The following is a 19,895-nucleotide window of genomic DNA, read 5'->3' on the forward strand; positions in this document are numbered from 1 at the left end:
ATTGCTAGACTTCTACTTTCTCTTGTCTCATCCAAGAGAACTGGTATTTCCTCCCGTGTGAGAAAAGCTGAATCTTATATTATTATCCAATCTCCTATTTCTACTGTTTTGGCATGAAGTTTAAGCCCATGCTCTTAGTATTCTGGAGTTTGAAGGTCAAAAGGCCCAGTTATTACTGCTAATTGGTGGTTTCAAAACTATTTTTCTAGTATAAGTTCTAAAAGTATATTTAGAAACACAAAAGCCAAAATTGTCTTCTTTCATCTGCTCTCTCGCCTTTCTCTGAGTCAGTAAGCCTGGAATGCCCTACTTATTGTTTACAAGTTGTGGAATAAGGAAGTGAGATGTGGGGTTTTAGTTGTAATATCATCCACAATGCTACCAGATTCTGACTTTTTCTGCTACCTATCTACACAAATTACTAAGTATCTGTGTGTGCAAGGTACTTAGTGAGTAGCTTTCAGGGTGAAATAAAGATAAAAATTGTAAACATAGATCACATTTAAGTAGCAATTTATCACATTCTTTCCCCTACATGATCCTATTTGATATTGACAGTAGTACTGAGCATGAGCAGGCCAGGTAATACCCTGATAATGAGACTGTAAGGTGGCTTTATTATTCCCACCACTATCTAGATGTGGCTTAGAGTTCAGTTCATCAAGTGGCAGAGCTTTGATCTGGGTCTAAACCCAGAACTTCTGGCTCTTGTACCTGCCTCCATTACTACTGCTGAAGACTCAAAAACCAGGATTCCCAATGAGCTTCCAGACCCCGAGGCAGAATGTAGAAATTTCTGGCTCTGAAGAAGTTGGGCTTCATAGAATGGGTAGGATTTAAACAAGTGGCAGCTGGGTTTGGGAAAATGTATTTCAGGGAGAAGGAACTTTTAAACAAAGACTGAAAATTTCACCTTCTCTACCTGCTGTCCCACTTGTTGCAGCTGTGTGCATGGACCTGCTTCTTAGGACCTGGCTTCTACTTACTTACATGCTTCTGTGCTGTATACAAGTGTTCTCTCTCTCACACACACATACACACACACACGCGTGAGCACACACCCATGCACACCCAATTTCCCAAAATGTTGAGCATCAGCTATGTCCCAGACACCATCATTCTGTTTAGTCCTTATAATGGTGTCCCTCCCTGGCCTTCACACTCTCCCCGGGCTGAGTCACTAAGCCACAGCTGTACCACTTGCCCCTTGAATCTTTGTATGACCCACACATACCCCCTATTGCATGCCACTAGCTTGTTGGGGCCCCCGTTGTGTCCTCTGGGAACTCGGGGGCTGTCTGTTGCCTGAATCTCTACCAAACTTGCCACACCCTTGGGCACTGCCCCTTTGTTATCCTTTTGATTCCACTTATGAGGCAAGTGCATGTCTATGCGCCTGTCTCCCAGCGCCTGCCCCACCTTAGTGAGTGGGCCTTTTGCAGGTCTTAGCTCCTTCCTTTCCTGCCCACCCTGTATAGCTTCCAGGAAGCAGCAGATCTTTCAGCCAAGTCTGGAGCAAAGACTGAAAGTCTGAAGGGAGCAGATGGCTTCCTAAGGTGGGAGAATGTATTCCCATAGGGTCTTAGGTGGGTGTCTGGCTTGAGCAAGAGGAGCAGAGGCAAATAATTAGAATCAGTGGTAACTTACTGCTCGTTATTACCAATACAGACCCCACAAGAGAATGGCTTGATGTTTTGCATCTATTGTCTGGGAAGATAAAAATAGTGACAAATATTTACAATAAATTCAGAAGCACTTTCCAATAAGTTTTAATTTTGTTAATCTCATCAACAATTAACACACTCTTCACATATACTGATTTGTTGGGGCTTGAAGTTAAAAATACAATGTCTTTATAGATCATTTGCAAGGACTCCAAGGCCACACAGGGACTGTGGTCAATAGGATTCCTGATTTGGACCAAAATAGGACTTAAGTTATTCTGGAGTGGATCTGAAGGAGCTTCTAGTGAAATGTGGAATCACAGTGGTGAGATCCTTTAGGATGCCTGGTTCTGGAGAGTGTACGGGGAGGCAGCAGAGGGGCTGTGGGGATGGGGGGAGGTGCATTCTCTTTGAGGCAGACACTTCTCATGGGAACTGCGAACATGTTTCAAGTGGTTTCTTTGACTGTATTTTTAGTCTCCCTGCTCTGAGAGTAAGGTGTCTGGGTGTAAACTTTTACTCACATGCCGCCCACCCCAAATAGGAAGTTGATTATCTGTTACCAAAATCTGTCATCACTCAGGTTTAATAAATAAATTCATGTGTCATTGGGACAGACCGAGTTCTGAAAACTTACCCTAAAGTCCTAAATAATCTTGAATATGAAGAAGCAAAACCAGATATTTTTAAAGAGAAGAGTTTCTTGCCTCCATTACTGACCTGCATATCAGTAGTTTCCCAGCCAGTGGCTAGGATCCCGTGATTCTGACTAACACTACCCTCACACTCAGAAGTGTTTCAGTTCAGTTCAGTCACTCAGTTGTGTCCGACTCTTTGCAACCCCCTGGACTGCAGCAAGTCAGTCCATCGCCAACTCCCGGAGTTTACTCAAACTCATGTCCATCGAGTTGATGATGCCACCCAACCATCTCATCCTCTGTCATCCCCTTCTCCTCCCACCTTCAATCTTTCCCAGCATCAGAAGGTCTTTTCCAATGAGTCAGTTCTTCACATCTGGTGACCAAAGTATTGGAGTTTCAGCTTCAACATCAGTCCTTCCAATGGATACCCAGGACTGGTTTCCTTTAGGATGGACTGGTTGGCTCTCCTGCAGTCCAAGGCCTCTCAAGAGTCTTCTCCAACACCACAGTTCAAAAGCATCAGCTCTTCGGTGCTCAGCTTTCTTTATAGTCCAACTCTCACATCCATACATGACTACTGGAAAAACCATAGATTTAACTAGATGGACCTGTGTTGGCAAAGTAATGTCTCTCCTTTTTATTTATTTATTTATTTTTATTTTTTTTCATTTATTTTTATTAGTTGGAGGCTAATTACTTTACAACATTGCAGCGGGTTCTGTCATACATTGACATGAATCAGCCATGGATTTACGTGTATTCCCATCCCTATCCCCCCTCCCACCTCCCTCTCTACCCAATCCCTTTGAGTCTTCCCAAAAATATGGAACGCTTCACAAATTTGCGTGTCATCCTTGTGCAGGGGCCATGCTAATCTTCTCTGTATTGTTCCAATTTTAGTATATGTGCTGCCGAAGCGAGCACATGTCTCTCCTTTTTAATATGCTGTCTAGGTTGGTCATAACTTTTCTTCCAAGGAGTAAGTGTCTTTTAATTTCATGGCTGCAATCACCACCTGCAGTGATTCTGCAGCCCAAAAAAATCAAGTCTCTCACTGTTTCCACTGTTTCCCCATCTATTTGCCATGAAGTGATGGGACCAGATGCCATGATCTTAGTTTTCTGAATGTTGAGTTTTAGGCCAACTTTTTCACTCTCCTCTTTCACTTTCGTCAAGAGGTTCTTTGCTTTTTGCCATAAGGGTGGTATCATCTGCATATCTGAGGTTATTAATATTTCTCCTGGCAATCTTGATTCCAGCTTGTGCTTCATCCAGCCCAGCATTTCTCATGATGTACTCTGCATATAAGTTAAATAAGCAGGGTGACGATATACAGCCTTGATGTACTCCTTTCCCAATTCAGAACCGGTCTGTTGTTCCATGTCCAGTTCTAACTGTTGCTTCCTGACCTGCATATAGATTTCTCAAGAGGCAGGTCAGGTGATCTGTTATTCTCATCTCTTTAAGAATTTTCCAGTTTCCAGAAGTGTTTGTTTATTGAAGCACATTCTGGGGGGAATGTAGGCAACTTGGAGACCCTCCATTCACCCTTGTCCTTACTAGTCCTCTTTGGACTCTCCCAGAATTTTGTCAGCTTAACAATGCAGCAGTTACAAAGGCAAGGTGATGCTCAGTGAGGAGAATTAGCCAGGTGGTCTCCAGTATCATTTCTACCACCTACCAACTGTGTGACCTTGGGCAACACACTTGACTCTTTGAATTCTCTCTTCCATCCTCTGTACCAATAGTTATATTAATATCTACTTAAAATATATTCATTAAAAAATAAAATGTATTCATTAAACAAAATAATGCATGAGAAATTATCTAGCACAGATTGTGGTACATACTAGGTCCAGGAAAAATATTTTCTTCCTCTATCTCTTCTCCTTTTTTTTTGCCAGAGTTTGTGCTAAGTGCTGCTGGAAATAAAAACACAAGTATGACTTAGAACCTGCCCTTGAGATACTGGACCATAGTACAATAGAAATGTAATCATTGTTCTACTAGATGGGCAGTGAGTTGCCTAGTAGAGCCCAGAGGAGGGAGGAATTGATTCCATGTGGGGTAGCTGGAGAAGTCATGAAAGAGGAAGTGGCTTTTGAGAAAGAACTTCATGAACAGATAGGATTTCTCCATTTCTTTCCCCTTCCCTTCTCTTCTGTCTCCCTCCTTTCTTTTTAACCAAGTATTGACCCAGAATAAAAAATGTCCGGAGGCAGGGAAGACTCCAAGAACAATCTGATTGAGACTTTGGCTCTGTGTCTTTCTGGTCCTTCAGGTTGGCTGTCCCTCTTGTATTGATTTTGTCCTCAGGTGGATGGATACCAGAGAGCAACTCAGTGTCTCCTGCAAACACAATTCCCAGAAAAATTCCATGTGTGCAAACAAATTTTTGCACACAATATGGGGGTTCAAAAACTTGCAAGAGCATCCGTTGGTCCCAGATTGAACAACTCTGAATGAAGAAAACAGCCCTGTGTAGATAAAGTGATGGCTGTGGTACTCACTTCTTCCTCCTTTTGGAGGGAAACTTAAAGGGGGACTTTTCAGTTGTAGATGGGATGAACTCTCTTGAATCCTTTCTTTAAAAGTGGGGCTCCAGAGTCAAATTTGCTTGGATGATGGGAAGAGGATTTTAATAGGTAGAGATTAGGGACAAAGGTGGTCTTGGCTGACAAAATGGTGTGAGCATAGAAAGGCACTGTGATAATGCTGACAGGTAAGCTTAGGGCTTTTTTTGGAAGGTGAGTAGACAGGTGTGACTCAATCAGGGAGAGTCCCAGTGCTCATGTATAGGCATGGCTTGAGGGGTAAGGGTAGACTTTCTCAGTCTAGGCAGTGGCATCACTGAACTCTGTTACAAGGTATTTATCCCAGCAGTAATTGTACACAGTCTGTATGATTATATGATCCCTACCTGCCTCCCCCACTGTCTGCCTTTTCCAATAAGCCTGGGCACTGTGTTTCTTTCTGCTCCCCTTGATACCCCCAGCTGAAGGCCTATGATCTAACAGATGCTCAATACATATTAGGGAGAAGAACAGGTGGATGAACGGTTTCTGAGTGGGGAAAGACACGTGTGGGTCACTGTTTCTCACACATGTGAAGTTTGGTGCTTGATTTTATTCTATTTCCTGGTTCCCTTCTTTGCTCATCAGTGGTCATCATGCTAGGGTAAGTACTGGCATCTTGTCAGCTGGGCCTTCCTGGATCTGGACAGATCAGACCATCTGAGTTCTCCAGTGAAGTGTACAAATCATCCTTGGCATCTGCACACAAACCCTTGTCCTGTGCACACACTATTTAACTGGAGGTGACTTGAAATAATGTAAAAACATATATTTTTGGAACAAGATAAAACTTTCAAAGTTTAGCTCTACCTCTCATTTTAAGTCTCTGAAGAAATTACTGTCACTTTTCTGAAACTGTTTCCTCATTTATAAAACAGCAATGATGTAATAACAAATCTCTACTTGATAGTGTGGTTGTATGTATTAAATGAGTTGGTTAACAGAAAGGACTGGCACATAGTATGTGTTCTTTCTTTATTTTTACATTTTATTTTCTCGTTGTATACTTGAAAATCACAAGAAAATATTTATTTTATTTTTTTCTGATTTTGAAAGCAACTTCATGCTCAGTGCAGAAAACTTGATCTCTACAGCAAAATCTAAAAAACAAATTAATAACTTTATCTACAAAACTTAGATGAGATAACCATTAGCATTTTGCTGTATTTCCTTCTAGTGTTTTCTCTATTTGTGAGCGTAGATAGAATAAATAGATAATTCCTCCCAAGACACGAAACTGGAGGGGATACAGAAAGGCAAAAGTGAAAAGTAATTCTCCCTCTCCACCCTGACTCAGGCCACCAGTTTCCTTCCCCAGAGGCAACCACTGTTACCAGGTTCTGAGGTGGCCTCCCAGAGATAGTCTACTTATTTAGAAAATCGATTTGATTTTCATACCGCCTTTCTCTCAGGCAAATGCTGGCAAGGTGTACCTGCCGCTTTGCTCCAGAGCCTGCCATTCAAGTGAGTTCCCTTTCAGCCCTCACAGAGTCTCTGTGGGCAGAGCCACACAGGGCTCTGGTTACAGCTTCTGAGGGCTCAGCGAGGCTTGGTCTCGCTTGTATATTTTTACTCTTTGAACCGAAAATCTGCAAACAACTAAACAGGTGTTAGATTTCTGTCTCAACTGTTTCCACAGTTGCTCATGCGAGGAGCAGATCTACAGGCGGTGGGGGCCAGCAGAGCGGGCGGTCTGAGGCAGAGTTTAGGCTTGCTCCTCAGGTCATTTACCCTCAGGTCAATGATTTCTAAACTGACAATTGAAAAGTGTAGTGTGACAGGGAAAAATAATATTTTGCCATTGGGATTGATCCCTCCTATCAGGAAACCTGTACCTCCTAGAATGTTCTGGAATGAAGGACAAACTCTAAGTCAATGTGGTCCACCCTAAGGCCTATCCTGCCCCCTCCCTCCAGGCCCCCAAACCCTGTTATCCCCAGCTCCCATCATTAGAGTTTCTTGTCTGAAGGCTGCACCCCTACTCTCCGGTCAGGTCTATCTGTCTGTACTCTGACTAGGCCCTGTCTTTAGAGCAACCCTCCCCACCAGGCCCTGTCCCCTCAGTCTCCTTCTTTCCATCTTTCCTCTAATTGATCAATACAATAACATTGAGAACTTGACTCCTTCAAAGCTAAGCTCCAGAGGGCAGCAAATAGAATGGACTGGTGCATTTGAGACCCTTCATCTGTAAAACAAATATTAAATAATATAGCGGACACAAAAGGACTTTGTCACTGTAAAGTGCTGTATACATACATAAGACTCACATTCTTATGAAGAGGATGATAATTTAAAAATAAGACATGGGAACCCAATTAATTTTAAAATTAATTTTTCATCACAAAAGGGTTACTTATTCATTTTAGAGGATTTAAAAAGTATATAAATGAACAAAATAAGAAAAAATCTCACAGCGTCACTATAGAGTGTGGTGCCTTATATAGTTTATACAGTATATTTCATCCATTCCTATGGGACTTGTTTCTGTGGGAGGATTATTGTTGTGATGACCAAAAAATTTTTTTCTTTATAAAAATAAGACAGTATCATAATACACATATGCTTTTGTGAAGTGCCTTCTCATTTCACCTGAAAATATTTCAGTGTATAGTCCCCAAAACTTCTTTAAACATAACCATAACACTATTGCCATATTTAAAATTAATTTAAAAAAATAAAATAAAATTAATAGTAGTTGCTTTACAGGGCATTCAAAGCTGGTGCTCTGTGACAACATAGAGGGATAGGGTGGGAAGGGAGGTGGGGGTTGGTCAGGATGGAGGGGACACGTATATCTATGGCTGATTTACACTGATATATGGCAAAACCCATCAGAATATTGTAAAGTAATTATCCTCAAATTAAAATAAATACATAAATTTAAAAAGTAATAGTTGCTTTATATCACCAAATGTTGGTCATTGTAAAGATTTTTCTGACTTTTAAAATTATTTTGTTTAAATTAGTGTTCCAAATTAAGTGCTATACTTTGTAGTAGGTTGATGTATCTTTTAAATCTCTTTTCATGCTTCAGCTCTCTCTCCTTGCCCACCCCCTCTCACTTCTCTCTTTCCCCTTCGGATGTATTTGTTGAAGAAACTGAACTGGTTGTTCTGTAGAGTTTCCCACAGTCTGGGTTTTGCTGATTGTATTCCCATGGCATCATTGAACATGTTCCTCTTTCACCTGTGCTTCCTGTAAGTTGCTGATTAAATTTGGACACTTGATCAAGATTCAGTGAATGGATTTTTCAACTCAATACATTATGAATATTTTCCATGTCACTTAATATTTTTCTATGACACGTTTTCTTTTCTTTTTTTTTCCCAGACCCATCATGACCTCTCTGGTTCCAAGTACACTCCGTGTCTTTAACTTAATTTTTAAATTTTTATTTATTTTTGGCCGTGCTGGATACGGCACACTTTCTTAAAGACCCTAGAATTATCAAAAATATGAAGGTATTTTCATTTATTTAGCTAGTCCCCTATTTGGGTTACTTGGGTTCTTTCTAAATTTTTGCTACTATATACAACTCATTGATCAACCTCCCTGTGGACTGGTCATTTTCTGGCCTGATTTGCTACCCTTCTGTTCTCTTAGTTCCTCCGGATGGTGGATGCCTGTGCCAGCTTCCTCACAGAAGCCTTGAACCCAGAAAACTGTGTTGGAATCCTGAGGCTGGCAGACACACATTCCTTGGACAGTCTAAAGAAGCAGGTTCAGAGTTACATCATCCAGAACTTTGTGCAGATCCTGAACTCTGAGGAGTTCCTGGAACTTCCTGTGGACACTCTGTACCACATCTTGAAGAGTGATGACCTTTACGTGACAGAGGAGGCTCAGGTGTTTGAGACTGTGATGAGCTGGGTCAGGCACAAGCAGTCAGAACGACTCTGCTTGCTCCCCTACGTGCTGGAGAACGTGCGCTTGCCACTTCTGGACCCGTGGTACTTTGTGGAGATGGTGGAAGCGGATCCTCTCATCAGGCAGTGCCCGGAGGTCTTCCCACTGCTCCAGGAAGCCAGGATGTACCACCTTTCCGGCAATGAGGTGAGTTGGTGATGAGAGATGCTATAGATAATCAGCAAAGTGAAGGGATTAGCAGACCTCCCAGAGACATAGGTGAGACTGGCTCACAAATCCTTAGGGCATGAAGAAGAGGATGCTATTAAGTTTATAGTTTGAGTCAGGCAGTCCAGAAGCTCCAGGTTTCTGATCTGTAAAATGGGGATGATACTACAGGGTAGACAGCTACTGAGATTAGGTGAGATCTGGAAATCACCTAGCACCATGCCTGGCACATCCTTCCTCTTTCAGTTGTGTAAGGACTGGAGTTTGGTGGGGAGCCACACATATGCAGGGAGTATGCCCTATCCAGTGGTCCAGTCCAGTCACCATTCCACAGGGCTGCTGTTTTCCCACTTTGCCCATTCTGGGGGAAACATTAGATCTCCTCTGATATTATCTAGGTTCAGACTCTTATTATTTCCTTACTGAACTGAAATTTTCTCAAAACTCAATTTCCTGCCCCTCATCTGGCCGTCCTGCTGATCTAAAACTCAAGCCTAATCATTTTCTCCTGGGTTTAGTCTCTTCACTGGCTCCCCACCACCATCAGGATAAAGCCCACACTTCTGCCTAAACTCTCAGAGCCCAGCCTCCTGCTCACTGCTCTGATGTTATCGCCAACTTCTTTCTCCTGCTATCCTCTTGGTTCTAATGCACCGCTTGTAATTCCCCAAGGTGGACATGCTTTTTCAGCCTTCAGGCTAATGCAGGTGCTGCTCAAGTGACTTTTTCCTCTTTTTCATCTAGTAAACTTCTGTTCCAGCTTCAAAACTCAGTTTAAGCATCACCTTCTCCAGAAGCCCCTGTCATTCTTAAAACATCATGGCATTGCTCTGTCATAGCACCAACCATTGCCTGTTAACCATTGAATTCCTCATCTATAAATATTTCAAGATAGGGAGCTTGTTATGGTAGGAAATATATCTTATTGGACTATTCATCCAGACCTTAGGAGAGTCCTTGATATATATAGCAAAGGATTGCTTAATGTTTTTTGAATGAATAAATGGGTACCAAGATGGTAAATAAAAGTATCATTTGTATCTACCTGGTTCTGCTTAACGATTCCTGAAGAAATGTTATATTCAGAACTTTATAAAAATAAGAACAAGCTTAGTGGAGAGGAACAGAACAATCAAGAAGTAATGATAGAAGGACAGCTTGTCAAGTTTGTACGCATGAACAGCCTCACATGTACACCACTATACAACCCATGTATACCACCCATATATACCACTATACAGCAGTTCTGAGGTTGGCTACCAAGCCTTCTTCATTACGCCATTGGTAGAAATATTAGCCAAGATAGTTTAGGAATTGTCTTTCAGAGGCCCCTTGGGAGGCCCTTCTTTTTCATGTGTACTTTTCTAGTTCTGTGTTGTCTTCAGATCCATTGTCACTTACTCACTTTGCAAGCACATTCTTAAATATTTGGTAGAATTTATCAGTGATGCTGTTAAAACCAGAAGCAATTTGTTGTGTGTGTGTGTGTGAGAAGGTTTTAAACTTAAAACTTCAAATTATATTTCTTTAATATCTATATCTATAATTCTATTTCTTCTAGAATTAACCTTAGTAGTTTGTAGTTCTCAAAGAATTTCCCATTTCAAAGAAGTTGCTGAATTTATTGGCATAAAGTTGTCCACTTACTATCCTCTTTAATATCTGTAGAATCTGCAGTGATGTCATATTTCTCATTCCAGATATTGGTAATTTGTGTCTCTTTTTTTTTCTGATCAGTCTGGTTAGAGTTTTATCAATTTTATTGATTTTCTCAAAGAACCAGCTTCTGGTTTCATTTGACTTTCTCTATTGCCTTTACACTTTCTATTCCCCTTATTTCTACTTTAATACTGATTATTTTCTTTCTTCTGTTTACTTCAGATTGAATTTTCTTTTCCTTTTCCAGTTGCTTAGGGAGGAATTGAAGGTCATTATTTTGAGATCTTTCTTTTTTTTTCTTCTAATATTGTCATTAGTACTATAATTCTCCCCCAAGTTCTACTTCAGCAGCACCCTATATATTTTAATATGCTATACTTTCATTCTTCACAAACAAATCATGAATACCAGCTATATGCCAGACATGGCACCAAACACCACAAAACAGTCTCTGCCTTAATAAACTGCCCTATCTACTCTTTTAGAGAAGATAGGACACTAAGCAAATGAAGGGTGATGAGTAGACTGACAGAGAACCAGACCACCACAAGGGTCCTGTGTTGAAATGCGGGTCACTGGCAGGTGGCTCAGCAATGAAAAAGCCCTCATATTCCTGAAGATGAGATCAATCTCTGCAACTGCTCTCAGTTCAGCAATTAAAGCATAGAGTCTTCATCAATTGACAACATTCTTGTTATTTTGTTTCTGCTTCCCATTTCCTAACTTCCTGAAAGGCAGATGTAAAGGGTTTCCTCTTATATAAATTGTCCCTACTATGTCTTCTGCAAAATTGCTGCTGCTAAAACTGTTCTGCCTTTTGTATTTGTGATGGAGGGGTGGGGAGTGAGATTATAGGCTTTGGATTTAGGACCAGAGAGAATAGTGATAACTAGAAAAGTCCCCAGTGTCAGAAACTTGTACTTCTAGTCAGGTGAATCTGGACTTTAATCTTGATTGCACAATTTACCTACAGTGTGACCTTGGGAAAACAACTTAGCTGCCCTAAAGCTCAGTCCTTGGAACATCAATTCAGTTCAGTTCTGTTCAGTCGCTCAGTTGTGTCTGACTCTTTGTGACCCCATGAACCACAGCACGCCAGGCCTCCCTGTCCGTCACCAACTCCCGGAGCCTACCCAAACTCATGTCCATTGAGTCGGTGATACCATCCAGCCATCTCAGCCTCTGTCGTCGCCTTTTCCTCCTGCCCTCAATCTTTCCCATCATCAGGGTCTATTCAAATGAGTCAGCTCTTTGCATCAGGTGGCCAAAGTATTGGAGTTTCAGCTTCAACATCAGTCCTTCCAATGAACACCCAGGACTGATCTCTTTTAGGATGGACTGGTTGGATTGCCTTGCAGTCCAAGGGACTCTAAACACCACAGTTCAAAAGCATCAATTCTCCAGCACTCAGCTTTCTTCCCCCTTGTAACATGGGGAAGATAATACCTACCACCTGATGGAATTGTTTTGAGACTTAAATAAGATAATGAATGAAATGTGTTAACACAGTGTCTGACAGATAAGTGTCCTAGAAATAAAGACTGTTCCTATTCTCACTCAGTTCCTTTATGGCACAATCAAGCATTAAGCATTTTTCTTCTCTGAGGCTAAAATCTCTCTTTCCATTGAGTCCTAATTTTTTTCTGTCTTATTGTCCCAAATGCTTGGGGCACTTTCTTATTCTTGTTCTATTGTCTAGGTAACTGAGCCAACCAACCACTGTGATCTCTGAATTGGGTCTCATTGCTAGTTGATTTCTAAAATTCTCAGTCTTCTCACTGCTTACATGAGCCTGGCTTTATTCCTGATGACTCAAGTGGAAGTCTGGAGGATACACTGTGAACATCCTTCTCCTCCTAACCTTCCTTTCCCAGACTTAACCTTGTTCCTCCTTTTAAGCCCACGGTGGTGGTGACAGAGTCAAATGTTAGAACCTAAAGGCAAATGTCAATTTACGTTTGATCTAGGAGTAGTAGCTGGTACCTTCATTGGGAGAGGTCTTTTGGGCAGAGAAAGTTGCCCCTTCATTTCATTGCCTCCAAAGTTTCCAGGGACCAACTTGATCTATACCAAATGCTGCTCTGATATGTGTGCTGTCAGGGGCCTTACTTCTGAGGACAGAGTGTCAGAAGCTCACCCCCGTGAGCTTTATCCAAGTAGCTTGGTTACTTCGGTTCAGTCCTCTCATATGGGCTCTTCGGACAAAGAATACTCAGGAAGGTGCAACTCTTTGCTCTTTCTAACAATATGAAAATAAACTGGGTAGACCTGATTGTTGTATGTGATTCACTGGCAAACATTTCCCTGTATCTGCAAACTTGCACATCTCTGATGTCTGATTGGCATTTGTCATGCCTTTGAGGTTAATATTTTGTAAAGTATAGCTGAACTTATGTGTGTGTTCAATCACACAGTCATGTCTCTTTTGTGACTCCATGTAGCCTGGCAGTCTCCTCTGTCCGTGGAATTTTCCAGGCAAGAATACCAGAGTGGGTTGCCATTTCCTTCTCCAGGGGATCTTCCTGACCCAGGGATTTGACCCTGGTTACCTTCTGGGCCACCAGGGAAGGCAGGTCTCAATACCCAGACTGACCCATGAGCTGGATGATTGTATTATCTATTGCTGTGCAACAAATTATCCCAAAAAGCAGTTTAAAACAACAAACATTTATTATCTCATAATTGTCAGGGATCTGGGAGTGATTTAGCTGGGTGGATCTGGCTTAGGGTCTCTTTTGAAGTTGTAGTCAAGCTATTGGCTGGGGCTGCAGTTAGTCATCTCAAAGCTCAGAGCCAGCTAGAGTATCCACTTCCAAGCTCCCTCACAAGATTGTTGACAGGTGTTACATCCTTGCTGATGGTTGGCCCCTCCATAGCAGCTGGTTTCTTTCAGAGCAAATGAACCAAGAAAGACAGCAATCAAGATGGAATCCTAGTGCCTTCATAACCTAATTTCAGAAGTAGTATACTATCACTATTGTATTCTATTGGCATAGAGACCAACCCAGGAGCAATGTGGAGGGAACAACATAGGATGTTAATTCTAGGAGGTGGGGATTGCTGGGAGCCCTTGTGGAAGCTGGTTACCACAATGATCTAGACTGGAAAAAAAAATCTTTATCAGGTGCTAGGTCAACAAGCTTGCCCATTCTTTCATTCATTCATTCAGCCATCATTTATGGAGGCCCACAAGCTCCAGATATTGTTCTTGGTGCTGAGATCTATTGAAGAAAAGGGCTATTCCAGCCATGAGAGACATTAGAATTAATTATATGAGGGTGAAAACTGCTGTGATAGGGAAATTCAGGACTGTGGGAGCATGTGTGGAAAGGCTAGAATGGCTTCCCGGGGCAAAGAACAAAGTGACATTGACAATAATGTCAAAAAGATTACAGGGTGAGTGGTTGGGACGTAGTGTGGGAAATTGAGGACAGGTATGGGGAGGTCCTGACAGCAGGCAGCAATGCAGGATTCAGTCAGTGGGAACAAAGTCTTCCACAGGCCAGGATGCAGGACTAGGATGCCAACCTGGGAGTCAGGAGTAAGATCACAGCTAGTGTGGTCCCCGGCTAGTTAGCAGGCTGTTGATGCAGCAGAGCAGGCACTGTGCATAAGGTGGTTAAAGAGGGGAAGCTGGGGCCTGCTTCTCTGAACCAGAGTAAGAGTCACAGGAAACCAATTCTGGGAGGCTAGTGCTGTCCTCTAAACATTGCTCTTTAATCCTAAATCCTCCCTGAAAGAGGACAGATTGGTCCTGGAGGTTGTACCTCAACTGTGGGAAGGATGGTTTAGAGGCTGGAGGGAGAAATCTCAGATGGGACAGATTTGTCTTTGGTGCCAATGCATTGTTCAATCCTCTCCTACCAGTTTGGTATTCTCACAGTGCATCCAAATTCTCAGGACCACCCCCCAGCCTCATCCCAGCTGGCCTTTCCACTGTCAGTGCTGCAGGCTCAGCCCAGGATTGTCCTGCCACACATGGTCATACTCCCTTCTGCTGACCCACAGAAGAGAGCCCTGCTACACACTTAATGCCACGGCTCGGCCTCAAGAACTGAGGATCAAAATTTATTGTACCTGACTATTGGCACAGAAAAATAAAACCTCTTCTGGGAAGTAGATGCTGGATGTTGGCTGACCTGATTGCATGCGACTATTGATTGGATTCACCATTTGTGGGCTTTAGTCTTTGCTACTGTAACCTGTGTGTCAACATCTGTAGGCAAGACTGAAGTTCCATGATCCATATTAGGTCAGTTTGACCTTGTAGGAAAAAGCAGCTGCTTTGGTCAAGTGGGAAATGGGTGGTGCCTCTCTGTCTCCCATCAAGGTCCGACACCTGTAGAACCTCCCCCATCAAGCCCAGGGATGGCTGGACCAGGAGAAGGGTACCTCTCCCTTTTCATTAATAACATCAACATGATATCTCCCACTGCTCCCACTGTCCCCTTTGAATAGCTTTCAAGGGCCCTGCATGTGCCAGATGCTTGACTCAGCCCTCTACATTACAAACTCATGCATGCTCACAACAGCCTGGTGGCAGAGGTGTGATCACAGGCCCTTACAGAGACTGTCTCTTCTCCAAAGGTCAGATGGCCGTAAGTGGTGAAAGCAGGAAGGAACTCTGGTGTATCTGACCCCAAACCTCTGCTCCTTCAGCTGTGCTCAAATATCTGTGGTATGAATTTCTTCACTTGTTCAGGGCTCTGAAGGGTCATATGCTTGATGTTGGGACCCAGTCCCCCGACCTCCGTGGATACATTCTGTTCCATTTTGGTTCTTTTCTCCTAAGTCTCTGGATGCTCTTATATGCCCAGTCAGGACTTCTCTTCCAGAAGAGGCCTGGTAGTGAGCAAAGTCTAGGATATCATCAAGAAATTGAAACCAAGGGGCAGTGGAAGGTGGCCAGAAATTAAATTCTAGGATTCAGTGCTTCCAACCAAGCAAGAAAGAAGAGGTAGGAAGTGCATTTGATTGTAAACAGATCTGAACTTCTTAAAAAGTAGTAAAATCTACAACTGATAACCTTTACTGAGTATTTATTATCCATCAGGCCCAAGGCCAAGCACACTAAGTATATTAGCCCACTTAATCTTCCTAACAAAACTATGAGGTTGTCACCACTAAAATCTCCATTATACAGAAGATGATACTCAAGGAGGTGAAGTCACATGGTCATACCCAGCAGAGTTAGGAATTGGGTTCTGTTGCCCTGGTTCCATAACCTGAGCTCTGAACCACTGTACCATTCTGCCTTTTTGTACTCCCGCTGGTTTGGTTTTCCAGATCATTTCAGAGCGCACCAAGCCCAGGATGCATGAGTTCCAGTCTGAGGTATTCATGATCATTGGTGGCTGCACGAAGGATGAACGGTTTGTGGCGGAGGTAACCTGCCTGGATCCCCTGAGGCGCAGCCGCCTGGAGGTGGCCAAGCTCCCCATGACAGAGCACGAGCTGGACAGTGAGAATAAGAAGTGGGTGGAGTTTGCATGCGTGACATTAAAAAATGAGGTCTACATCTCAGGTAAGCAGCAGTTATGTGATACCAAAGCCAGTTCCCAAGGCACTACGTGCTTCCCTGAGTGAGAGCCAGGCAACCATCCTAGGAGAATTAGTGTAGATGGCACTGATCTAGCACTGACTCTGTCAGAATGTGGAAACCAGGCACTCAGATGGTCTTATCGTGGAGAGGGGATTATTACTAAACGAACCCTAATCCTTGAGCAGTATTGTCCTAAGAACTGGGGGAATAGGCAGACAGGTCCTGTACTTTCTGGAAAAGGAAGAAGGAGAGTATTGCTAGAGTTTATCTGGTGTCTGCTGTAGGCAAAGGTCACTGAGCATTGGTAATACAGTGATGAATATTCAGTAATTTATTCAGTAGTGAATAAAAATCTGATCCCTCCCCCGAGTTTATTAGATTTTACCTTTAGATGCTCCAGTAGCACCCAATACTTTTTCATTTCTTAGTTCTAAGTTGTTTGCTTAATTATTTGTAATTACTCTATGCCTGTTTCCCATTAGCCCTTGAATTCTGTGAGTCAACACTGTATTCCCAATACCTAGCACTGTGTCTGGACACATAGTAAATGTTCAATAACTATTGAATGACACAGTCTCTACCATCTTTACAGCACTTAGTGTAAATAAACAAGGTGTAAATAAACTTACACTTTGGTAGTGTTTAATTATTTGCCTCTCACTTCAACTCCATATGGTAGGTGATTTTAATCTCCAGGTTACAAATGGAGAAAACAGGCTCAGAAAGTATTGGACTTACCCAAAGTCACACATTCCAATCCATGTTCTTGCAGTCTCATCCTCTCCCATGACATCAAAAGCCACCTAGCACTTCTTGAGGTATCAAGGGAAGAGACAAACATCCCATCTCCTCTTTTGGAGGTTTTCTCTAATCTAAACTTGTTTAGGGAAGAGCTTATTCCCAGAGCTGGCCTCCTTCAGAATAAAGGGCAGGTCAGTTCTTCCTTGAATATATTAATACCATAGATTGGATTTCAGCTTTCTTTTGTCTTATAAAAATATTTTTAATTGTTTTAGAAGATTTCAGCAATACAAGGAGTATAAAGTAAAACATGGCACTTTCACTGTTCGATTACAATCCTACATTTTTTCTTTTTTTTACAAAAATGGTTTTGTATTGTCTTAGAGTAAGTAATGCTAGCTGCGGTAACCAATTCTAAATCTCAGTGAATTAGCACAGAAGTACATGGAGGCTGAGGGAAAGCACCTGCTCCACTCGATTCTTCGGGGACATAGGCTCCTTCCATCTCATGATGCAGCTGTTTACACAAGGGACCTTAAAGCTTGATGCATTTGGGGAAGAGAGAGAAACTGAACAAGTTGAGAAAGCACACCTGCTCACAACAGCCTCAGTCTGGACACGAGGCATCAGTTCTGCTCACATTCTATTGGCAAGAACCAGCCACATGCCCTCCCTGCAACCCCATGATATGGGGCTGGGAAATGTAGTTTAGCCATGTGCTCAGGAGGAAAAGACAGGTTTGGTCTTTTCATGGTCAGTCTTTGCCACATATACGATACATGTTATTTTATTCTACAACTTTTCTTTTCTCTGTCTTCAATTTGTTGTTGTCCTTTTAAAAATATTACAAGCAACACAAAAGCGTGCTTGTTATACTAAATCAATAGAAACTTGTACTCAATTAATGATCTATTCTGGACATCATTACATGATCTACTATATGTGTTAAGTGTATAATACATGTAAAGTATAGCACAATCCCAAGCACAGGGTGAGAGCTCAACAGTATTACTCATCATTATCATTACTGTGAGGACTGTTATTGTTGCTCTTTTACCAGTTTCAGGGCTGTCTGTTGAATGAATGAATTTTTTTCAATGTCTATTTTCCCCCTGAAAGAAAGGCCACAACAGACATTTTCATACATATATATTTATGAACTTGTGCTGCTATATGGAAAGATTCCTGGAAGTGGTCATAAGATGTGTAAATTTAGAATTTTTGTAGATATTGTTAAATTGTCTTCCAGAAAGTTTGTTCCAATTTAAAGTTCAACCAATCATGAATGATAGTGCCAATTTTCTACACCCTTGTTAACATTTTTTATTATCAATTACATTTTAGTAGACTTGAATGCTTAAATTTACACCCTAAGTTAGTGAGATTGAATATATTTTCATCTATTTGTCAGTTAAATGTATGTGTTTTTTTTAAATGAGCTGTTCCTATCCTTTGTTTTTCTATTGGTTGGTTGTCTTTTTCTTATTAATTTTTGGAGTTCTTAATGTATGGAAGTGAAAGTGTTAATCACTCAATCATGTCTGACTCTCTGCAACTCCATGGTCTGTAGCCCGTAAGGCTCCTCTGTCTATGGGATTTCAAGAATACTGGAGTGGTTTGCCAGTCCCTTCTCCAGGGCATCTTCCCAACCCAGGGATCGATAGAACCTGGGTCTCCTGCATTGCAGGCAGATTCTTTACTATCTGAGTCACCAGGGAAGCTATTTTTATTGTAAATACTTTCTCTCAGATAGTGATTGTCTTTTAACTTTTTATATTTTAAATACTTTCTTTTCTATATGATTCTAGGTTTCTTGTCATGCTTAGAAAGCCCCTCACCACCCCCAAGATCTTTAACATACTCTATCATATATTCTCCAGTTACTTCTATAGCATTTACATGTAAATTTTAAGTGTAATGTGAAATAGGGATCTAACTTAATTTTTCTCTAAACAAATAGCCAGTTGTTCTAATGCCATTTTTGATAATCTCTATATCTTTTAGTCTATTTCTGTACCTTGCTTTTAATTGATCAGTTTGTCTCATCTTACGCTGGTAGCACATTGTCTTTATTATCATAGCTTTTTGGTATTTTGATATTTATTTATTTTGATATTTGCCAGGGAAATCTCTCTCACTCCTTCTTTTTCAAATGTTTCTTAGAAATGTTCCCAAAACTACTCTTCCAAATGAAGTTTAGAATGGTCACTTCACGTCCTGAAATCCATGAAAAGCCCTGAAGACACCCAACATAGAGGTTAACTTGGGGAGGGTTGACATCTTTGCAATAACCTGTCTTCTCATCTGTGTATATGATATGCCTGCCCAGTTAATCAGATCTTCTTTTACATCCTGAAGTAAAAGTTGTAGGTTTTCTCCTCCTTTTAATGAAGTTTGCATACATTTCTTAGGAAGTGTATAGTATTTTATAATTTTGGATACTACCTGAATGGGATCAATATCACAGTGTTTTGAATAGAGAACTCTAAAAGGTGCACAATCCCACTCCCCAAGAATGGTTAAACTATATGAACAAAAAGCTCACAGAAGAGGAAGAAGCTCAATCTCCCTAGTAGCAGGGAAAAACCAAGCTATGACATCATTTTTCTCTATGAGGATGTAAAACAAAACAAACCAACCAAAAAAACCCTCCTGATATCTGCTGTGGGTGGGGTATGAGGAAAGGCCAGCCAGGACAGCTTTAAAGGCTCTTTGGCAGCACCTATGAAAATTAAGGTGGGCACGTCCCTGACCTAGGAATCCCACCTCGGGGCTCCACCCTTGAGAAACACTCATGACACAGAGCATCATCAGTGATAATTCCACACTAGTACACAGTTGAAAGTCTGAAAACTACATATTTTAAGTATTAATAATTAGTAGTACTCTGTGCTGATGGGGAAAATGAAATACAAAGTCATTAATATTTTATTAAAGTCACCAAAAAAGTCAGTTCTCCTTTGTCTTGGTCTCTCTCCCTAAGTGAAATCTGTATTTTCTG

The 19,895-nt window shown here is 41.6% G+C and overlaps 1 protein-coding gene and 1 non-coding gene across 2 annotated transcripts in view; one reads left to right on the forward strand and one right to left on the reverse strand.

Annotated features, from left to right (window-relative positions):
• Window positions 1–19,895, forward strand: part of KLHL6 (kelch like family member 6) — a 54,435-nt gene that overhangs the window by 27,185 nt on the left and 7,355 nt on the right. Inside the window, exons 3-4 of the mRNA XM_070466332.1 lie at window positions 8,482–8,931; window positions 15,898–16,135. Of these exons, the coding sequence (XP_070322433.1) occupies window positions 8,482–8,931; window positions 15,898–16,135 (688 nt within the window). The remainder of the gene's footprint in view (window positions 1–8,481; window positions 8,932–15,897; window positions 16,136–19,895) is intronic.
• LOC139034957 (U6 spliceosomal RNA) lies at window positions 3,123–3,229 on the reverse strand. Its single transcript, XR_011487518.1, has one exon. It is a non-coding gene; the product is annotated as a U6 spliceosomal RNA (small nuclear RNA).

The sequence above is a fragment of the Odocoileus virginianus genome, chromosome 4 (assembly GCF_023699985.2).
Source record: "Odocoileus virginianus isolate 20LAN1187 ecotype Illinois chromosome 4, Ovbor_1.2, whole genome shotgun sequence".
NCBI lineage: Eukaryota > Metazoa > Chordata > Mammalia > Artiodactyla > Cervidae > Odocoileus > Odocoileus virginianus.